Source organism: Carettochelys insculpta, chromosome 5 (assembly GCF_033958435.1).
Source record: "Carettochelys insculpta isolate YL-2023 chromosome 5, ASM3395843v1, whole genome shotgun sequence".
Classification (NCBI taxonomy): Eukaryota; Metazoa; Chordata; order Testudines; family Carettochelyidae; genus Carettochelys; species Carettochelys insculpta.
In genome coordinates, this window is record NC_134141.1 from 86,802,501 (window position 1) to 86,822,516 (window position 20,016).

The 20,016-nt window shown below is 42.5% G+C and overlaps 1 protein-coding gene across 1 annotated transcript in view; it reads right to left on the bottom strand.

The window, feature by feature from the left end:
- TBCA (tubulin folding cofactor A) overlaps window positions 1-13,538 on the bottom strand; it is a 41,392-nt gene extending 27,854 nt beyond the window's left edge. The window contains exon 1 of the mRNA XM_074994251.1: window positions 13,364-13,538. Within this exon, the coding sequence (XP_074850352.1) occupies window positions 13,364-13,416 (53 nt within the window). The 5' untranslated portion in view covers window positions 13,417-13,538. The remainder of the gene's footprint in view (window positions 1-13,363) is intronic.
- Between the last annotated feature and the right edge of the window lie 6,478 nt (window positions 13,539-20,016).

Consider the following 20,016-nt stretch of genomic DNA (forward strand, 5'->3'; position numbering starts at 1 on the left):
GGATGATGTAAGCCACTTTAACTCTATAGTGGAGACCAGGCCCGAGTCAGTTAAAATGCTAGAATGTCAAAAGCAGGTCGTAAGAACGTAAGATAAACTGGGCAAGACCAAATGACCATCTAGCCCAGTACCCTGTCTGCTGACAGTGGCCAATACCAAGTGCCACAGAAGGAGTGAACTGAACAGGTAACACTCTCTCACCTGCCATCCACCTCTAGCCTCTGACAAACAGAAGCTAGGGACACCATTCCTTACCGATCCTGCCTAATAGCCATTAATGGACCAAATGTCCATGAATTTATTTCTCTTTTATAAGCCCTAACAAAATAAAAACAGTAGTCATGTAGCATTTTAAAGATTAACAAAATGATTTGAGGTGATGAGTTTCTGTGGGACAGATCCACTTCAGATCTATAGAATTTCCAGTCCAGACCCAGTTATATAGCGCAGAGGTCCAAAAAAATTGCACTACCTGACTAATCAAATACATAGGACTGAAGGAGTGGGTGAGGGATGTTAAAATGTCTTGCCTGAGATAATTACAAACATCAAAGGAAGGAAACCAGCCTTTGTAATGAGTGAGATAAGAACAAAAGACAGCAATTATCAAGTGTTAATGGTGTCGAATTTGAGTATGAGCCCCAGGGTGTGGGTTTTTTTTTTTTTTTAAATTAAAACCCTGTTATAGTCCTAGCCTTCACAGCCTCTTTTGGCAAGGAGTTCCACATTTTGACTGTGCAGTGTGAGAAGATGATCATGACAGACATCAAGCTTGCAGTGATGTCATTCTTTAGGAAAAGATACTTGCCAGACAAACAAGCTACATTACAGCCAATAGACTTAATACAGAATATTTACAATACTTTAAGAACTAGAAACACCTGAAAGGGCTACTGACCTGGTAAGAAAAGTTACAACAAAAGAATGAAGGGTACATCACGTATATTTTGGAAATTTTCAAAAAGAAAAAGACCATAGAAAAACAATCATTATCTACGAACTTACATCCGCAGAAGTCATTAGCTGTTTCAAGAAGTCACAAAAATCTGCAATTAAGCTTTGAAGTTTTGTTGTTTTTTTTGGGGGGGGGGGAGGGGGAAGAACAGATCAAGAAATGTCTAAATTATTTTAAAAAAAAATTAAGTGTCACGTGGCCAAACAAGCACTAGATGGAAGTGAAGCAATTCCAGCATTAAGAAACAAGCCATCCTGAAACTTTCCCAAAGCCACATGAATAAGGACTAGGAAGTTGCTATTTGGCACACTACAAATAAGTGAACCACCCAAATATGAAAATAAGGCAGTCATGTAGTACTGTAAAGACTAGCAAAATAATGTATTAGGTGATGAGCTTTCATGAGACAGACCCACTTCTTCAGATCTGCAGATTTCAGTCCATTCCAGATCTTAATAAGTGGGTCTGCCCCATGAAAGCTCATCACCTAATAAGTTTTTAGTTTTTAAAATGTTATCACTGGTTTTTTGTTTTGTGAAGAAACACACTAACACTGCTACCTCTCTGCAACAATCCAAATGTAAGCAAACAAATCTCAAAACTCATTCACCTCCTCAGTGCATGCGAGATTCCTGTTCAACAACCAAGCTGCACGTATTTTTTTTATTCCTAATGGCAGTTGTAAAATATTATATTAAAAAGATTGTTGAGGATACTCTTCTGATCAGGTCAGGATCTCACCAGCCCAACAAGTAAAATAATGGAGTACCTCCTTTAAAAGTTTAACTGAAGATTTTCTGATCTTGTGTTATTCTGGTAGCGTGTCTGTATGCTGAGAGATAACAGGATTAAGTGGTACTGAGTGGCAGATTTCACAGAGGCCAATAATCTGATTGTTGGTTTTGAAAGTAGAGTAAAATGACTAAATGGAAGGTAGCAGCTTAATTTTTACCATCCCCTCTCATGCACCTATTTCCCTGTGATGTGGATGAGCCTCTCTTTTAATAATTGCCTGATTTATGACATACTGCACAATCAAAAAAAAAAAAACCTTATGTATTCTGACTACCACCACCAGACAGACATTCCTGGATCATCTTCAGATGGCTGGAATGATGTGGGGGCAGGGGCACAGTGAAGGTAAAAAAACAACTGCCTGCCCCCACACGCTATTTAAGCCTGTTTTTGGTAACAAGTCTACAAAAGCACCTAAGTTCTCCAGTGAGAGCAGCACAGGTGAGGAGATGGAGGCTGATGCCAGTCAAGCAATTCAGCACATGGCCAAGGAAGCTGATCATGCCAGCCAGTAACTCATCACCCAGGAGGCAGTCCCCTCATCAAGGCAGGATGCTCTAGAGTCCAGCAGTACTGGAGAGGGCTCTTCTAGTGAGCATATTTTTTGAACCATTGACTGTGCCTGGGTTGGGGCAGAGGTTTACTTCTGCTGAGCATATTTTTTTAAACCACTAGAAGTGGGGTGAGCCCCTAGCATAGATTGTTGATATTTCCAGGAATGGCACATCTATCCTTTTTTGGAGATCTCTGTAAAGGTCTCAGCCAGGTAATCCTATTTTTCTCACTAGGTTTTTGGGGAGGCCTGATTCATTCTGGTTTCAACGATACCAAGTCACCAGTAAGTAATCTGGCATTATGGCAGCATGCTTGCACATTTTCCAGCACCGTACCCACAGAGTGTGAGTGTATATTCTATTTCACTCTGTTATTCTTAGAAGAGTTATGTCTCTTTTTGCAACCTAAAAGCAGCATGGGAAGTTTTATGAAAGTCTGCCCCCTTAATATCATCACACTGCTACCAGGCCATTTAGATTTCCCAGAACTGATGTACCACACCACATGGCTGGCGGGCTCTCCATCTCCCCACTCCTCCTCACCACACAGCTAACAAAGGATTTCTGAGGAGCAGCCAAGAAAGGTTCCCGCCCCCCCCTTGCACTTCACATTTTACAGGGCTGCCCACTCCCAGCCTGCCACATGTATGGCAGGCTCGACCTCTACTCCCACCATATAGCCACCAGGCTGTGCAGATGCTGCTCTCAGACACTGGTAGGTCCAGCACGGGCTTTCCCCCTGCTTTAAAAGGATGGCGAGGAGGAAGTTCCTTCCTGCACTTTACATTTGACAGGGTTGTATTTCAAAACCCATCCCTGACTCCCTTCGCTGCCAGGATCTTGTCTGCAACGAAATGGTCTGGAGAAGTTGTAGCTTCTGCTCTGCAGAAGCTGACTCATTGTCATCCTTAAGAAGCCGAAAGTGACTTTGGAATACAAAAGTTGCAGTGATTATCAGACACCCATTCATTGTATGGGTCAGTGTGTTGTGTCAATTAAAACTTGTATTTAAATTTTGACTTTGACTTAGTCTTCAACAGGCAGCGTGAGTGGGGGTGAAAACATCAGTGTGATGCACAGGAGAAAACAAAACAGGACCTTATTCTGCAGCAGCTGCAAGAGGCCCAGAAAGAGCAAGCCCGAGTCACTGCTGATAGACAGTGCACCCAGCAGTGGTGGCAAAGCATGCTGCAGTACAGGAACTAGGACCCTGCAGAGCTCCTGTCAGCCATCAAGGAGCAGACTAACATCTTCTGGTCCATGTTGGCATTGCAGACGGACACCTACCACAGAACTCAGTTATGCAGCCTCCTCATCCTGTTGTCCAACCTCTCCTCACTGAGGGAGCAGGGTGGGAGGGACAGCAAGGACAGTCTCGCATTCCACCCTGCAAAAGGCTCATATTCCAACACGTGACAGTAGGATTCCTTTTCTCTTTCCCACCTGTTAACCCTCACCCCCAAGTTAAAAAAAATACCATTGTGAAAACCGCAGTGTCATTTATCAGTTAACAGGTGGGGTGTAGCTGGAGGAGTCAAGAAAACGTCACTGTTGGGGGTATCACAATAGTTAAATGCAGCAGATTCATGTGGCTACCTGCTCTGTCATAAATCTATTTTTCAAAGCATCCCCAATTTTTGTAGTATCCATCTGTGGATTCCTAACTGCTCTTGTGTCCCGCTATTCATAAACACTGCCAAGGGCATCTGCCTCTCCCACCCAGGCAGGCATGAAGTTTTACCCTTTGATTCATAAAATGTTATCTAGAATACAGCAAGCTGAAACCACAGCAGGGATATTGTCTTCTCATAGGTCAAAAGGCACCTGAATCTAGCTTTTAAAAAAGACCAAAGGCATGCACCACACTTGCTCAGCCTGTAAATGGAGGTGCTACTTACTGCAGTTCAGGGTGCCTGCATACGACTTCCTGAGCCAAAAGAGCAGAGGATAAGCAGGGTCACCCACTATCACTATGGGCATCTCTTCAGCTCTAATCTCGATTTTCTGGCCTGGGAACAAGTCTCATCCTGAAGCTTTCTGTACAGACCTAACTTCTAAAGATGCATGTTTAGTGCACCTTTCCCAACCATCCCACACAGCTGTCGATGAAATGACATTTATGATCCACCACTGCCTGCAACACAATGGAGAAGTACCCCTTTGTGGTCTATATACTGAGGTCAGGTGGTCCAGAGCCAGGATAGGGATGCACATTCCATTTATTGCCCCACCAGAGTTAGGAAACCCCATGGCAACAAAGCCATTCACTATGTCCTGCATATTTCCCAGAGTTGCAGTCTTTTGCAGAGGACAGGCATTGATTACCTTGGCTACCCGGATGATCATGCCTCCCTCCATAGATCTGCCCGTCCCAAATTGATTTCCCACTGACCAGTAGCTTTCGGGTGTTGCAAACTTGAACTATTGAACATCTGGTTTTCCACTTATATTCATAATGCACATGCCTCTTTCCCACATCCTTCTGTGAACTGCTTTGTACTTATACAGAATTCATGTTTTCTGTATATTCATTCCATAAGAAGAATCAAGATGTAATTTTATGTTAATTTACAGCTACACGTAGCTAGTCTTCTTCAACCATATCTTCATTTATCCCCTCTTCTTCTGTATATTTGAACTTTAGCAGTTGAAATGATAGCCTCCTGCTGACATCTACGATGTCGAACAAACACTCTCCTCTAAAAATGTAGCTCCTGGCTTGTATAAATGAAAAGTTACAGTCCAAAGTTTAAGAACAAAAAAGGGGGAAGGGGGGGGGGTTTAATGCCCATCCCCTCATTTTTATGTTTTCTATTCTAAAACAATAGAATTAGGTAAAAGGGTATCAATACACCAAATTAAAAGAGTTACAATATGAAAAAGCTCAAACTACTTAAAATGTAAACATTTGAAGTTGTGTTTAGTCTTTTTCAAATGTGATCTGTGGGCTGACTGAAAGACTACAAATAATCTAATAAAAAGAGATACAGAATTCTTAGAAATTACTGATATCAAATCCCACACCAGACACACAAACCAAATTAGCTGGCTGGTAAAAAGAGCACACATTTTAATATAACCACTTACATTACCATCTTGTAACAGATATTACTAAAATTATCAGATCTGAAAATAGGCTTGTTCGCAATGAAATTCCATAAAATGAATCTGAACTCAACATACACCAGTGCACATTCCTGGTTTATTTTTGATTTCCCAGAGGTTCATCATTATAAACAAAAGATATAAGACAGTATAAAATGTAATCTTCACAAGATACAATATAATTATAATCCTAAAATATTTATATGAGCTAACTGAAATACCAACATAAAGGATTCTGTGGTATACAAAAGAATTTTTACCCTCAGAAGGAAGTTAAGTTCCCTAGGGTAAAGAAACAATGCTTTTATTAACCTAAAGCAATTAGTTGATTGGTAAAACTGACAGGTAATCAATCTGTAGGTTGAATGAGGTACAGAAAAATTTAGGCCCAGCATGACTCTTGTACTAAAACTGTTAATTGGATCATTCAAGTGTTTTGAATTTTCCAAATTAAGGATTAAAGTGTTAAGTATTCCAATCTAGCAGTATATGAAACAACTAAAAAACCCATATATCACTTGAAATCATACTAACATCTAAATAAAAATTTCATTAGATTGACACTAAGAATGCTTGAAGCTATTCAGGAGATAGAGGGTTACTACCTTCAACAGTCCTAACAAGACTGTCATTGGTTTGTTTTCCCCAAGTTCACTCACAGAAATATTGGCTCAGTATGAAGTCCACAAATTTTTACTCACAGAAAAATAGCTTGTGTACAGCTCAAAAGAGCCTTTTTTTTCCCGCCCCAATGGAAAGGTATAGTAGATTTGTTCCAGTTTATCAGCACTCCCATACATTGACAGTGCATTTTCAGGATTTCTCCTAAAGCTTACCACAGACTTAAAACCAGCAAGTTAGGGAATCTGCCCATCCCCGACACCCACATTGTCCAGTGCCTTGAACAAGAGATCCACCTCTCTTCACGCTAGAGATCTCTAAACCCACATAACAGCAGCTATACCGAGAGAGATCAATGGTCCATCAAACCCAGTTCCTGCCTTCAGACAGTGCTCAATGCCAAGTGGCTTCAGAATGAAAGAACAGAACAGATATTCAAGTGTTCCATCCCATTGCCCATTCCCACCTACAGGGAACATCTGCAACACGTGACATCTTATAAAAGGAATCCAAAAAACAGAATGGGGAAGGGAGGCTGGCTGGCTTTGTGTACTAGAATTGGATCAGGCAGACAAATTGAAGTGTCTCTTCACATTCAATGATCCATAATACTACTCCATGTTGCAAGGAAATGAACAAAAGAAAAGAAAGCAAATGGAGAGCAAATCTAGTTTCTCTTTTGCTCATCTTCTAGGCAAATTAATGGATATCAGAGTTAATCTGCATATTAAATAGTCAGAGAGACTTTCCAAATCTGAAGTGGGTCTGTCCCGCAAAAGCTCTTAACTTAAATTATTTTGTTAGTCTTTAAAGTGCTACATGACTGCTTTTTTGTTTTGCATATGAAATATTACTCTGTCTCTGTAGTGTTGGAGTTGGGAGGGGATTTCTGGAAAGAAAGAAGCAGTCAAATGAAGAACGTTGTCTCCAGAGATGAAAAAAATAAAAACCCTCATCTGGGCCAGATGAGTGGTCCCATCTAGCTTGCAGCATTGCATGTACTACCTGCCCCCACCCCCCCAATGATTTCCTCCATTTTGATGTTGAGCAGATGGACATTTGAAAGGATATGCAATTGTTTAAAAAGACTACACTGGAACCAAGGTAACAGTTACTATTAAAAAAAAAAGCAAAATTTTGGGTTGGCAGCACAGTCACCATATGAAGCAGAACATAAAACTTGAAAACTAAATCACAATACCTGTATTTGTCCCCCACCAATAAGAACAAGGCAAGTAAAATCCTGTCCAATTGATTTAACTGGTTAATCAATAAAGTGGGGGCAGTCACTGCAGCCCAGACACTCTCTACCCCTCCCACCCCAGCAGCATTCCAGGGACAGGGGCTGTTCTGAAGTGCCTCTGCCCATAGCGTACTGGGGACCTGGGCTGCTCCAGTCGAGCTAGCTCTTCCCTGCTGCAGTGCAGCCCCAGTCCCTGGTGCCCCAGGGGTGGTGGCTGCATTCCAGCTGGGCCAGAGCTGCCTCCCCAGCAACGCTCCACCCTGGGCCACCACAGACAGGGGCAGCTCCAGCTACACTGGAGTGCCCCCTAACCCCCTGCAAAGAAACCCCCCGCCTGCATAGATGGGAGGCTGTTCTATCCCCACCAATTAACTATATCTGGTAAGGCTCATCTGTTTAGAAAAAAATCCCACATAATATCAGTAGTTCTATCACTTGTTTTGAACACACTGGATCAACAGGACTTTCACAGAGTACACCAATTTACAATGAACAGTGGAAGTAACTTGAAGAAAACAGCATCAATAAGGACCCATGCAATCTTAATCCCTGCTTTGTACATGCAATATGACAGTCTGTTATCTTCACCTCTTCAATGAGCTCCTGCCTCATTCAGTACACAGAATGGATGGTGTTTGCAGGATTTTGGCTTTATTTATTGTTGAAGGTGGCTAGTGCATGGTGAATGAGGCGGAAAACCAAAAGTATTGAGTATTTGTTGATCAAGCAAACAGCCTCCTCCCACATCACAATCCTGACACAGCCCCAGAGCAGGTATATCGTGTGCGCTGAACAGAAGTCCTGTAGAAAAGATAACGTGGTCATGTAATGAAAAACTACAATACATAGGAACAACAGGGCCATACTTGCACAGGGAACACCAATACCTGCATTTTATAATTTCTGAATGCTTAACTCCGCAACTTTAACATATTTTTAAACTTAGTTTCCGTGTATGTAGTTTACTAAACAACATTTAAAAACTGGGAGGGAAAGAGGAGAGCTACTTGTGGAAAGATGAAGGCTTGAGCCTCTAGTGTCTGTATTTTGTGCTATATTTACCAAGTGTGTTGAAGAAATATATTGCAATATAGTAAATATACTGGTACCACTGGAAATAAGTGGTTCAGTTAGAGGATGACTGTAGGTTATGGGTAGGTGGGGAGGGCTGGTCTATATCACAATAGTAAATTATTTACTATGGATGGGTGTAAGGTTTTTGTGCTGTAGTCTGGATGCGGATACTGAGGGTGATTTAAGAGATACACATGCATTTACCTAAGACTATACAAAATGAGTGTCTTCACTTCATGTTTTATTTCCTTCTTTAAAGAGTTTTTGTATTAACTGTACAATATCATGACAGACCTTCATGAAAACTCTTACTGTTATTTAGCCAGTTGATGTTATCACTAATATCAAAAGACAGCAGACTTTGCACTCCCTGAAATGCTTTATATATGTAAACTACGATACAGCATAGAATGTTAAAGTCTTGCTGGGGAAATACAGAAATCTGATTAAAAGAAATCCATATTAGGTTTAGTTTATTGTAACTTCCACATTAATACAATTTTAAAAGAAAATAGAGGAACAGTTAACAGGACTGAATCACCAACTTTTCTCCCACCTGAGGTGGTACCAAAGTGCTACAGACAAAAAGCACAAACTTGGGAAGATTCCAGTTTTAGAAAGGTGATTTCTAGAAGGGCTGCTTTACAAAAAAAAAAAAAAACCTCAATACACTTTCCCCATAGATTTAGGATGTAAAATTCTATAATCAAGGCTTGTAGATCTGTAATTATGGTATGTCAGCAGCATTTAAACAAGAATGTTAAAAGATTGTTAAAGTTAAACCAACACAATTGCAATGTGAATTGTCTTAGTCTCATTCTAATCTACTGGTGTCACTTTCATTTAATCAGAAGAAAACTATGGGCAAATGTCAGTGCTATTTTCCCATGCTTTTAACATACTTTGTTCACACTAGCTTTCAAAATCATTACCTATTTGCAATTAGAATCATAGAATACTAGGACTGGCAGGGACCTCAAGAGGCCATCGAGTCCAGCCCCCTGCCCCAATGGCAGGACCAAGTACTGTCTAAACCATCCCTGACAGACATCTATCTAACCTGTTCTTAAATATCTCCAGCAATGGAGATTCCACAACCTCTCTTGGCAATTTATTCCACTGTTTGACCACCCTGACAGTCAGGAACTTTCCTAAGTGTCCAACCTAAGCCTCCCTTGCTGCAGTTTAAGTCTATTGCCTCTTGTTCCATCCTCAGAGGTCAAAAAGAACAAGCTCTCTCCCTCCTCATGACACCCTTTTAGATACCTGAAAAATCGCTATCATGTCTCCCCTCAATCTTCTCTCTTCCAAACTAAACAAGCCCAATTCTTTCAGCCTTTCTTCATAGGTCAAACTCTCTAGACCTTTAGATATGTAACAATTTTTTTTTTAAATTAACTAATTCACTCACTCTACAGCAGGTAGGCTGAACTTGGATTTATTGAGCGTAATATGGCTTTAAAGTGATTAAGCAACCTTTCAGGTTAGCTAAACAGAAGCAGTACTTGTTAGGAAGAACTCACAAATATCGCATGCATAACCATTTATGATTACCAAAACCTACTATTTGTAAGACACACAAAAAAAGATGATTGACTCCCCTTTTGACCTGTCAACAAATTCACCTTGAAACATGAAGGATTGCCATCTATCCCCAATCCCATTGCAAGTTTCTTCCACTGAATTTTGTTAGGCATCAATCAGGCTAGAAAGGAAGAGTTACAGGACACAGTATTGTCACACAAATAGAAATTCACCACTGAGTAAACCGGTACTTGAACCACAGTAGTGGGGACATTTCATAATTAGACAAATTTTACTACATTATGAATAGCTATCTGTATACAGTAAACTGTTCAGCTCTGCTCCTCGTTTTGGGTAAGCAAATTATCTCAACCACTGAGGAGAATACAGGCCAGGCTAAGCCAAAGGGTGCTCTCCAAAAGAGAGAGAAAGTAGCCTGGGCACTGCAATGGGAACAAAAGGCAGAGAATTTACTCCAAAGCACCACCTGTTATCCTTATAGTTTTTTAAGATGTACTTTGGTGCCAGGCTGAAGAGGATGACACCAATGCCATACCTCTCAAGCGTGTGGGGTATGTCTTCACAAAGAGGAAGATCAACTGTGCCTTGGTCAATCTCGGAGAGTTTGATTTAGCACCCTTAGTACGGGCATACTAAACCAAACTTACAGGACACCCATGTTGGCACCAGTTCTCCTGCCTTGCATTAGAAGTAAGGGAAGTAAACAGGAATGATTGCTCCCGTCAACCTCCCTTAGAGGAGATGCTGAAGCCCAAATTAAGGTATGTTGATTCCAGCTACATATTTATTTATACCTGGCCCTACAGATTTCCAAGACCGGCATCTGATGAAGTGAGTCTGTGCTCACGAAAGCTCATACTCAAAACTTTTCTGTTAGTCTATAAGGTGCCACAGGACCCTTCATTGCTGTAGCTGGAATTGTGCACCTTAATAAGACCTTCTACTATAGTACAGGCCTGCCCCAAGACTTAACTAGCGAAAAATTGATCAGACAGGTGTATTTCCAAGTTCTACTCTTGGAAGAAATTATGTCCGAGGCAGCAATATTATGAACTTTCCCATATGAGATTCAAGAAAAGACTAATAAATTGGTATAGTATAACTACAGCTGTGGTCATCTAACTGTGTTACTGTTGCTTTCAGGATATATTCACAGTCTACACATAGTTATTTCTTGGAATAGGGGAGTGGGGTGGAGAGAGGACTAATACATTCACACAGCCACAATTATTTGAGCCCTGATTCTATGAAAGGGCTACTATTTTACTGGAATTTGTGCCGGAATTGGTACGAGGTACATATTATATTTAAAACATGCAAGCTGACTGTACCACCTAGCCTTCTAAACCTATGTTTATCAGAAATTCCTGAACTCTTCCAAACACCATTGGCCCTGCAGGCAACAAAGATCCGTATTTGAAAGCCATCTAATCTGTATTGGAAGAGCAGCAATCAAGTTGTTGAAAGGAAAAATGTAAGTGTAATCATCCTAAACTTTTAAAATCTGAGCATAATAAAATGTTAAACAATACCATGCCAAACAGGAGACCTCCTCTCCATTTCTAGTCAGTAACTGCTCTCCCAGCCCAGCTACTATTAACAGGAATAGTCAAAAGTCTCCAGGTAGGCACAGGAACAAGGAACGTTAAATCATAACCCAGGTGTGTGTCGTTGAGGCAGAAACTGACTATAAAAATAAAGTTGCCAAAGGAAGTTAAGTGCATCCAGTTGTCATGCCCTCCCATCTCCCTTCCCTTCTTTTAAGTTGAAGAGGTAGCTTTGGAAGTCTGGGGGGTCCTTACAAAAGACCCCCCTCTACACAGGCAGCGTGCGATTCGAAAGCGGCACTTTCAAGTTGTGCATAGTCCTCATTATGCTAATGAGGCACCGCATCTTCATGGAAGCCTCATTAGCATCTTCCCAGCTCTCTGATTATCATGCCCCTTTTGAAAGGAAGGGGCTAGAACAGACATAGCCTAGGTGCCCTGCAATTTTGATTCACTTCAAAAAATAATATCCACATATGCTGTGAATATAGGATAAATGAAAAAAAGCTTTAATAAAAATAAGGCTTCCATGAAGCTGCAACAGGTATAATGTGGCTGGTGCTTAAAAGCCTGCAACATTTTTAAAAATGTATTAATGCTGCCTCACGGTTTAAACAGAGAGCTGAGTGAACACTCCTGGAGTATAATCACTGCTTATACAGATAGCTTCCCTGACCACAAGGAAGTCACTTAAATCTATTTTCCCCATTTTGAAAGTTGAGGTAACTGTTAACTGCCTTTCACACAACTGTAGTGATGGTGCTCTAATGCCTAGAAAACAATCTGAGCAAACAAAACTGAAACCAAACTGCTAAGTATTATTATATGGTTCTTTCAAAGCTATGGTGTGCAAAGTAGCATGTTAGATTGGAGAAACCTCCACAAAAATATCAGTGTAGTTGTGTATTTTACAAGACCAGCAAATCATTCTAAGGCTTCAGGTTTTTACACAAGCTTTTGATTCTACTATTAACTCAACACAGTGCTCTCTGGGTAGCTCTACGCAGTCCCAGTAAACAATGCTTACAGCCATGATCTGCGATACCAAAATACATTCTGATTTGGATCTGTTCTACAACTGATCATATAAGCATAAATTCACAGTTTATTAGGCAATGGGCTTTCGCAGGACAGACCCACTTCTTCAGATCTGCTGAATTTGATTGGAAGAAACAAGAAGTCGTCCCACAGCACCTCATAGATGGATACCTTGGAGCATAGCTTTCGTGGGCAAAGATGCATCCGACAAAGCAGATCTTCACCCCTGAAAGCTAATGCTCCAAAATACTTGTTAGTCTATAAGGTGCCACGGGACTTTTTGTTGTTTTTGCAGATGAAGACTAACAAGGCTAATGCTCTGAAAAAGTCCCATGAAAGCCTATCACTTAATAAATAACACTGGGAGTCTTTCGGTGCTACAGGACTGCGTTGTTTTGAGAAATAACTAGTCAGTCTACAGGGCTGACCCCAGGACTTGCGGGGCGTGTTGGGGGAGAGGAAAAGGCGCTGAGGTAATACCTAGCACCACAGGCGAGGAAGACGAGCGTCGAGCCACAAGGAACTCCTCTACAGACGGCCTGACGCCGGCCCTACAGAAGACATTACCTCACCCGCCCCTACCGCCCACGTTTCCACGCTCGGCCTGCCAAGGCGGGGTCTTCCCGGGTGCGGCTGCCCGAGCTCGCCGCGAGCCAAAACAACTGCCCGCCCGCAGATCGGCAGCAGGAGACGCCCCGCGCTTTCCTCAGCCGGCACAGCCCAGGGGCAGAGCCAAACCCCGGGACATGGGCCGCGCGCAGGCAGACGCCTGTCTCCCCTCAGCAGCCGGCAGCTGCAGCTCAGGCCCTGCAGGGGTCCGCCCGTCACACAGTACCAGGACTGCGGGTGCAGGGCCCGCTCCAGCAGGCCACGCGCGCGCACTCACCGTCTCACCACGCCCGTCTTAATTTTGATCTGCCTGAGGCGCGGGTCCGCCATGGTCCTGCGTCAGGGGCGCGAGCCACAGGGGCCAGACGCCAACGGAACACACGCCGGCGGCAGAGAAAAGCGCGGGGGGCAAAACTTAACACCGCGTTAGTACGTAACGAGTGACGCGCGACCACCTGAGCGCATGCGCACCGCCGCCACGCACAAAGCCTTACGCTCTCTGCGCAGACGCTTTCTTCCGCTGTCCGGCCTGGACTCAACCACTCGGCCACGCGACAAGGGAGAGCGGTCCCTCAATGGAACTGCCTTGTGCCGTGCTCTTTGCACGGCCAATCTAATGCGCTGGTCGGCAACTTCCCCCTGCCCGAGGGGCGGGGCTGCTGTGGCCGAGCCCACCGTGCGAATGGCGTGTCTGTGAAGTGTTCGTGCCCGCGGCGGGGAGGGAAACAGCTGTGCTGTGCCTCGGCGGTTGCCCATCGCAGGCGATGCAGCCCTTGCCTGACATGGCTGAGAATCCTTCGGCCGCTGAGCCTGATTGCAATTAACCCTGGGCCCGCTGGGGGCAGGGGGTGCTTGTCCTTTCCGGGGCTCACCCGACGCTCGCTGTCACCCAGCCGCCGCGTTCCAGCCTCGGTCAAGTCTCCAGCTTGTCGCCCCACTGAGACGGGCCGGGTTCACGTCTTCCCCTTCCAGTTCCGCTTGTCTGCAGAGAAACAACAAAGTTTAGCCGCATTGCCTCGTGGCTGTGGAAGCTGGTGGCTTGTGGCTGCTAATGCGGCGCAGCTCCCAACCAGCGCTGTGCTACTTGTCAGAGATACACACAAACCTGTCAGCCAGCACTTTAATGGAGTGGGCCATTCTGTTAATGACCTGAAAGTCTGTTTTTTACTGAAAAGGAACATTAACAACCGTTTACATACAGAATGCTCAAAACTGTCATTTATATTAAAATTTGACACCTTAACATGTGGTTTGAACCAGGACAGCAAATTACCTCGTCCATTTTAAGGACTTATTTACATATCTTGTTTTATCTGACTCTTAATTCCTCTACCACATCCACTTCCTGCCACCCCTTTGCTCTTCTGATTTGCCAACCTTGATAACAATTTTTCTGATTTGTCAACCTTGATAACAATTTTTGGACCTCTGTGCTTTATGTATTGAGTCTGTTCTGGTATGGCTATGATCTGAAGAAGTGGGTCTGTCCCACCAAAGCTCATCACCTAATAAATTATTTTGTTAATCTTTAAAGTGCTACATTACTGCTTTTTTGTTTTCATAGACTACAGACTAACATGGCTATCTCTCTGTCACTTGCTAGAGCTAGTAGCAGAGAGGTAGCCATGATAGTCTGTACTCCAGTGGAACAAAGCAGGAATGTAGCACTTTAAAGACTAACAAAATGGTTTATTTGGTGATGAGTTTTTGTGTGACAGACCCACTTTTTCAGATCAATTTCATTCCCAATGCAGACTGACATATATAAGTACAGAGGACCAAAAGATAAAAAAATTGCAGTAAAAACTGCCAAATCAAATAGGATAGAAGGAAGGGAGTGAGAGGTGGGGGGATGTTAATAGTCCTGTAATTATGTCAGAAGGGACAATTAACATCCCCCCACATCTCACTCCCTTCCTTCTGTCCTATTTGATTTGGCAGTTTTTATTGCAATTTTTTTCTTTTTGGTCCTCTGTACTTATATAAGTCAGTCTGTTTTGGAAATGAAATTGATCTGAAGAAATGGGTCTACCCCATGAAGCTCATCACCGAATAAATAATTTTGTTAGTCTTTAAAGTGCTGCATTACTGCTGCTTTGTTTTGCCAGAGATACTTCAACTTAATCCGTCGGAGTTGCCTGTTGCACAAGTAGCTCCTGAGAGGCCTTTAAAGAGAAGAAAGGTTAATACAGCAAAATTATTTTAATGATACACTGATGCTATTCATTCCTTTATCATCACAGAACTTCAATTTTTGCCCTCTGAACATTTAACATTTCTGATGATTACTAGATTATTTATTTATTTATTTATTTATTAAAATCTCGGGTGTCAGTGCTTGATTTGGAAGGGCAAAAATAGTAGTATGTTCTCTAACAGTAACAGTTCTTACCTGGTCAGAAGCTGTGCAGCCTCAGAATTATTTTACTTGCTTTTAATAATTAGATACTGGTTTAAATTCATGCAACCTACTTCACTGATGTGGCTTAAGATTTTTTTCCAGCTATGTTTATTCACTGTGTCACTGTGCAGTCCATGAAGGTCTCTTTTTCTTTGAGAATTCTTGTTTTTTGCATCTCAAGACATATAGGACAGAAAGCTATAAATTGTTCCAGCAAATAAAATTGAATAAAAAGACTTATAGGCAATGTGTACATCCTAAACTGTTTATATTAAATACTGTCTGGCTTTCGATCAGATGAAAGCAAATGTTGTGCCAAGTAGCTCTAATTGTTTTTTAAATATTAAGATATAACTAATTCAGGCACAAATAAGAAATCTGTTTGCAAGGGAAAAACACATGAAGTTCCCAATTATGGGCCTAATCTCGCAAATAATAGTAATAAACATTTTACGCTAGACCCCCAATTTACATGATTTCAACTTGCCTGATTCTTGGAATAATGCGAGTTGAAATCAACCAGCACTGCCATGCCAGTCAGTTTCCTGGCTCTCACAAGCAGAGGGGAGCCGAGAACCAGGTGGCAGCTGGGCTCTTGTGCTCCCAGCACCCGCCTCTGGCTCCCAGCTCCCTACCACTTGTGGGAGCCAGGAAACTGAGAGCACAAGGGCCCAGCTGCCACCTGATTCCTGGCTCCCTGCCACTCACAGGAGTCATGAAACTGACCAGCACAGCAGTGATGGTCAGTTTCCTGACTCCCAGAAGTGGAGGGGAGCCAGGAACCAGGCAGCAGGGTGAGCGCTGTGAGCAGGCACAGAGCACCCACCATTTTTGCCATGGCTGCTGAGCCCCTCCGCCCTGGCCCAGGGGGACCTGAAGGCGGTAGGGCCTGCCTCCTATTGTCATCTCAACTTACCCAACATTTGACTTATGGGTGGTTGCCCAGGAACGCAAGCTACATCTGAGTTGGGGGTCTACCGTAGAGAGACAAGGTGTGTGATGTAACTTCTCTTATTGAGCCAACTTCTGATGGTGAGACAGTCAAGATTCAGAGCTTACAAAGAGGTCTTCAAGTCACAATAGAAGTTGGTCTCTATAATATCTTCTGAGATAGGTTAGTAGGTAATAAGTATTATCCTCTTTTTGCAAATGCAGAAAACTGGAGCAGAAAGGTAATGGTACTTGCAAATGCCATGTACCTACATGCCAGTAGAATTAGAATTCAGGACCCCCTATGTCCTATGCTTCTGCTTATTCCTTCAGATTACACTGCATTCAAATACTTATTACCAGGCATGGCATGAAATCTTGGCACCACTGAGGTGACAAAGATGATAATGATTGATTTAAGTAGGGTAAGGATTTTAGGGCTAATGCAGGACAGTAAGTGCGACACTGCAATATTGGACAGAGTTGTCACTGTTTTTAATTCAGGCTGTGTTTCAATACTGATATATACATTTTTATTACACAGACTCTTTTTTTTCTTTAAAGTTGTTATAGTTTTCACACAAATAAAAATATTTATTTACTGAAAATGTGTCCGGTTGTACCGAGATGCCTTAGATCAATTTCAGTTCACCTTATCCACATAAGAACTCTCAGTAAAACCCAAATTCACTTATTTAAGAACCTGATCTTTTAAGATTCCTGCTTAATTTTCAAAAAAAAATTGATTTGATTTACTTGGTATTCTTTTGTAGCGTGCTTTGAGATCCTCATGTAACGACTGCAAGTTAGTATGTGGTACACTTGTAAATTGTACAGTTACACCTCACATACCATGAAGTCATTAGCTAAACAAGCCCTGAGGCTATGGCTGCATTACAATTTATAACTCAGTATTTTTTCTTCCTCTTTGTAATTAGTTGATGAACAGTACTTAAGATGTTAAATGCTGGAGAACTCCTCAGAGACTTGAGCATAAAGCCACTGAGTGGGAATTTAAAAAGGACATTGTCAGGTCCCATATAGGCCTCTTTAGTATGCAACCCAAGCTTCAGTAGTTGTTTTTTCAGATCCTCATACTGATTTCTTAAAGGAGACAACAATGAGTCCATTAAAATCGCATGAAAATGGAGTAAAAAAGGATATTTTATAATGTGAGGTACACATCATTATCGAGAAGCAGCATGTACGTTACTAAAGATGTCAAGTCAAATTCAAGCGTGGTATAAAGAGGGTCAAGTCATCAGGTCAATGAGATTATGCCTATTTATGGAACAGAGAGATTTGGCCTGCAATTTAGAAGTGTTAGTAAAGGTCACATGAGGCCTGTAGAGGATCAAATTTAAGCAAATGCAGCCTGCACTAAGCAGGTGCAACTCACACGGAAGTCCTTTCTGACTAAATTCAGCAGTAACATAAACTTGGATGAAAATTACAAATTGGTATAAAGTGGTCAGGATACAGGTATAAGAGGCAAAATAGTGTAACATACCAATTTGGCATTTGTTAGCCATTCAAAATAAGTGTGCAGGGAAAACAATAAACTGGAGGATGTGAAATAAAATTGGTACTCATCCCTAATTTAACCTAACTCTCCACATACCCAGGGGGATTTGTACCAAGTTATGCTGTGGCTAGATCTGGTCTCTAAAACTACCAGGCAGGTTTAGTTGTACTCATTTTGCAAACCCACTTAAATGGCTAATCAATGAAGATTACTCTACTTGATACTATGCATCCATTTTTTAATCAATTCATTCTCCAAAAGATAACTGTTCTATCTACTTACCCCATTGTTGTATTTGGCCAACAAGCTTCAACAAGCCAGAAGGATATCAGGCAAGATTGGTAAGGAAATATACATTCTTAAAGGAGACGTATTTAAAATGGTGCTCCAGTTAATGAGTTAAAGGCAGCATTGTTTGGCTTTGTGTAGTGCAGACAACAGGCAAGAGACTTGACTTGTGGACTGCAAAACTAGAAGACAATTGTTTTCTCAGAGCTATGTCAGACAGCAAAACTTGAGACAATCAACCGAGTAGTGAATAACGAAATTGTGTAGTCTGACAGAAATATACATAGGACCCTTCCTAATTCATGGTCCATTTTGGTCAATTTCATGGTCACAGGATTTTAAAAATTATTAACGTCATGATTTCAGCTATTTAAATCTGAAATTTCATGGTGTTGTAGTTGTAGGGATCATGACCCAGAATGAAGTGTGTGGGCGGCGGGGGCGGGGGGGAGGGAGGTGTAGTTCCTCAAGTTTATTGTAGGGGGATATTGGCACTGATACCTCCTGAGCTGCTACTGGCAGGGTGCTGTCTTCAGAGCTAGTGGTCCAGACAACAGCTGCCACTCCCTGACTGCTCAGTTCTGAAGACAGAGCAGAAGTAAGCGTGGCAATATTGTGATGCACCCTTTGCAACTCCTTTTTGGGTCAGAACCCCCAGTAAGAGAAACCGCACCCTCCCACTATGAAATCTGCATATTATAGAGCAGGGGTGGGTAGGCGACATGCAGCCCACTAAGGCATTCAATCCAGCCAATAGAAGCTGAAAGCTTCGAGGTGGGGGATTACATGAAGCTTCCCCTCTCCTGCTTTCCCAGGGCAGAGTGCCACTTGGAGCAGCCAGCTGTTCTGAGCAATTTTTGGCTACAACAGGCAGGAATCCTTCCTGAGGTCCTGCTGGGCTGCTGGCTGGGAGACATCTAGGTTAGTGCCTCCCAGCTGGAGCCAGTCTCTAGCATCACAGCTTCTCCTGCATCCCAACTCCCTGCCCTTGATCCCCACTCTAACCCTCTGCACCCTTGCCCCCATTCCAGGTCACAACCCCCAAGACCCTGCTCCCTTCCTACACTCCTCCCCCAGACCAGAATCCTCTCCTGCACCCATACCCCATCCCACATCCTGCACCCCAATCCCCTGCCCCAGGTCACTACCTCAACCCAAACTCCCTCTCAGACCCCATCTCCTCTTCAAAGAAAAGTGCAGCTCTTGATTACTTACCAAAATCTTGTAGTGGCTCCCACCCATCAAAAATTATTGCCCACTCCTGGCATTGGGTATGGCACACGCAAGAATAGATTTCATGATGGGAGACTAGATTCCACATTTACTTCTGTACTTCAGAGCTGGGTGGCTGGAGTGTGATGGCAGTTGTCTGCACACCTAAATTTGGAGGCAGCATCCAATGCAGAAGTAAAAGTAGCAGAACCATAAGCCCACTACAATAATCTTGCAATCCCCCCACAAGTGTATTTTGGGTCAGGACCCCGACAATTACAACACTGTGAAATCTCAAATTTTAATAGCGGAAATCATGACCTTTATGATTTTTAAAATCCTAGGACTAAGAAATTGACCAAACTGGATTGTAAATTTCATAGGGCACTAGTTATGTCTGATCATTATGATCTCTTCAGGACAGTGTGCTCCTATGCATTTCTATAGCACCTCATTCAGCGGGGCCTGACTGTGGCCTCTAGATATCACAATACAAATTACAAATAGTAATAATCATGCCCTAAGTTTAATAAACTGATTCGGACTCATCGTAAAGTTTCTTGAAAGCTTCTTC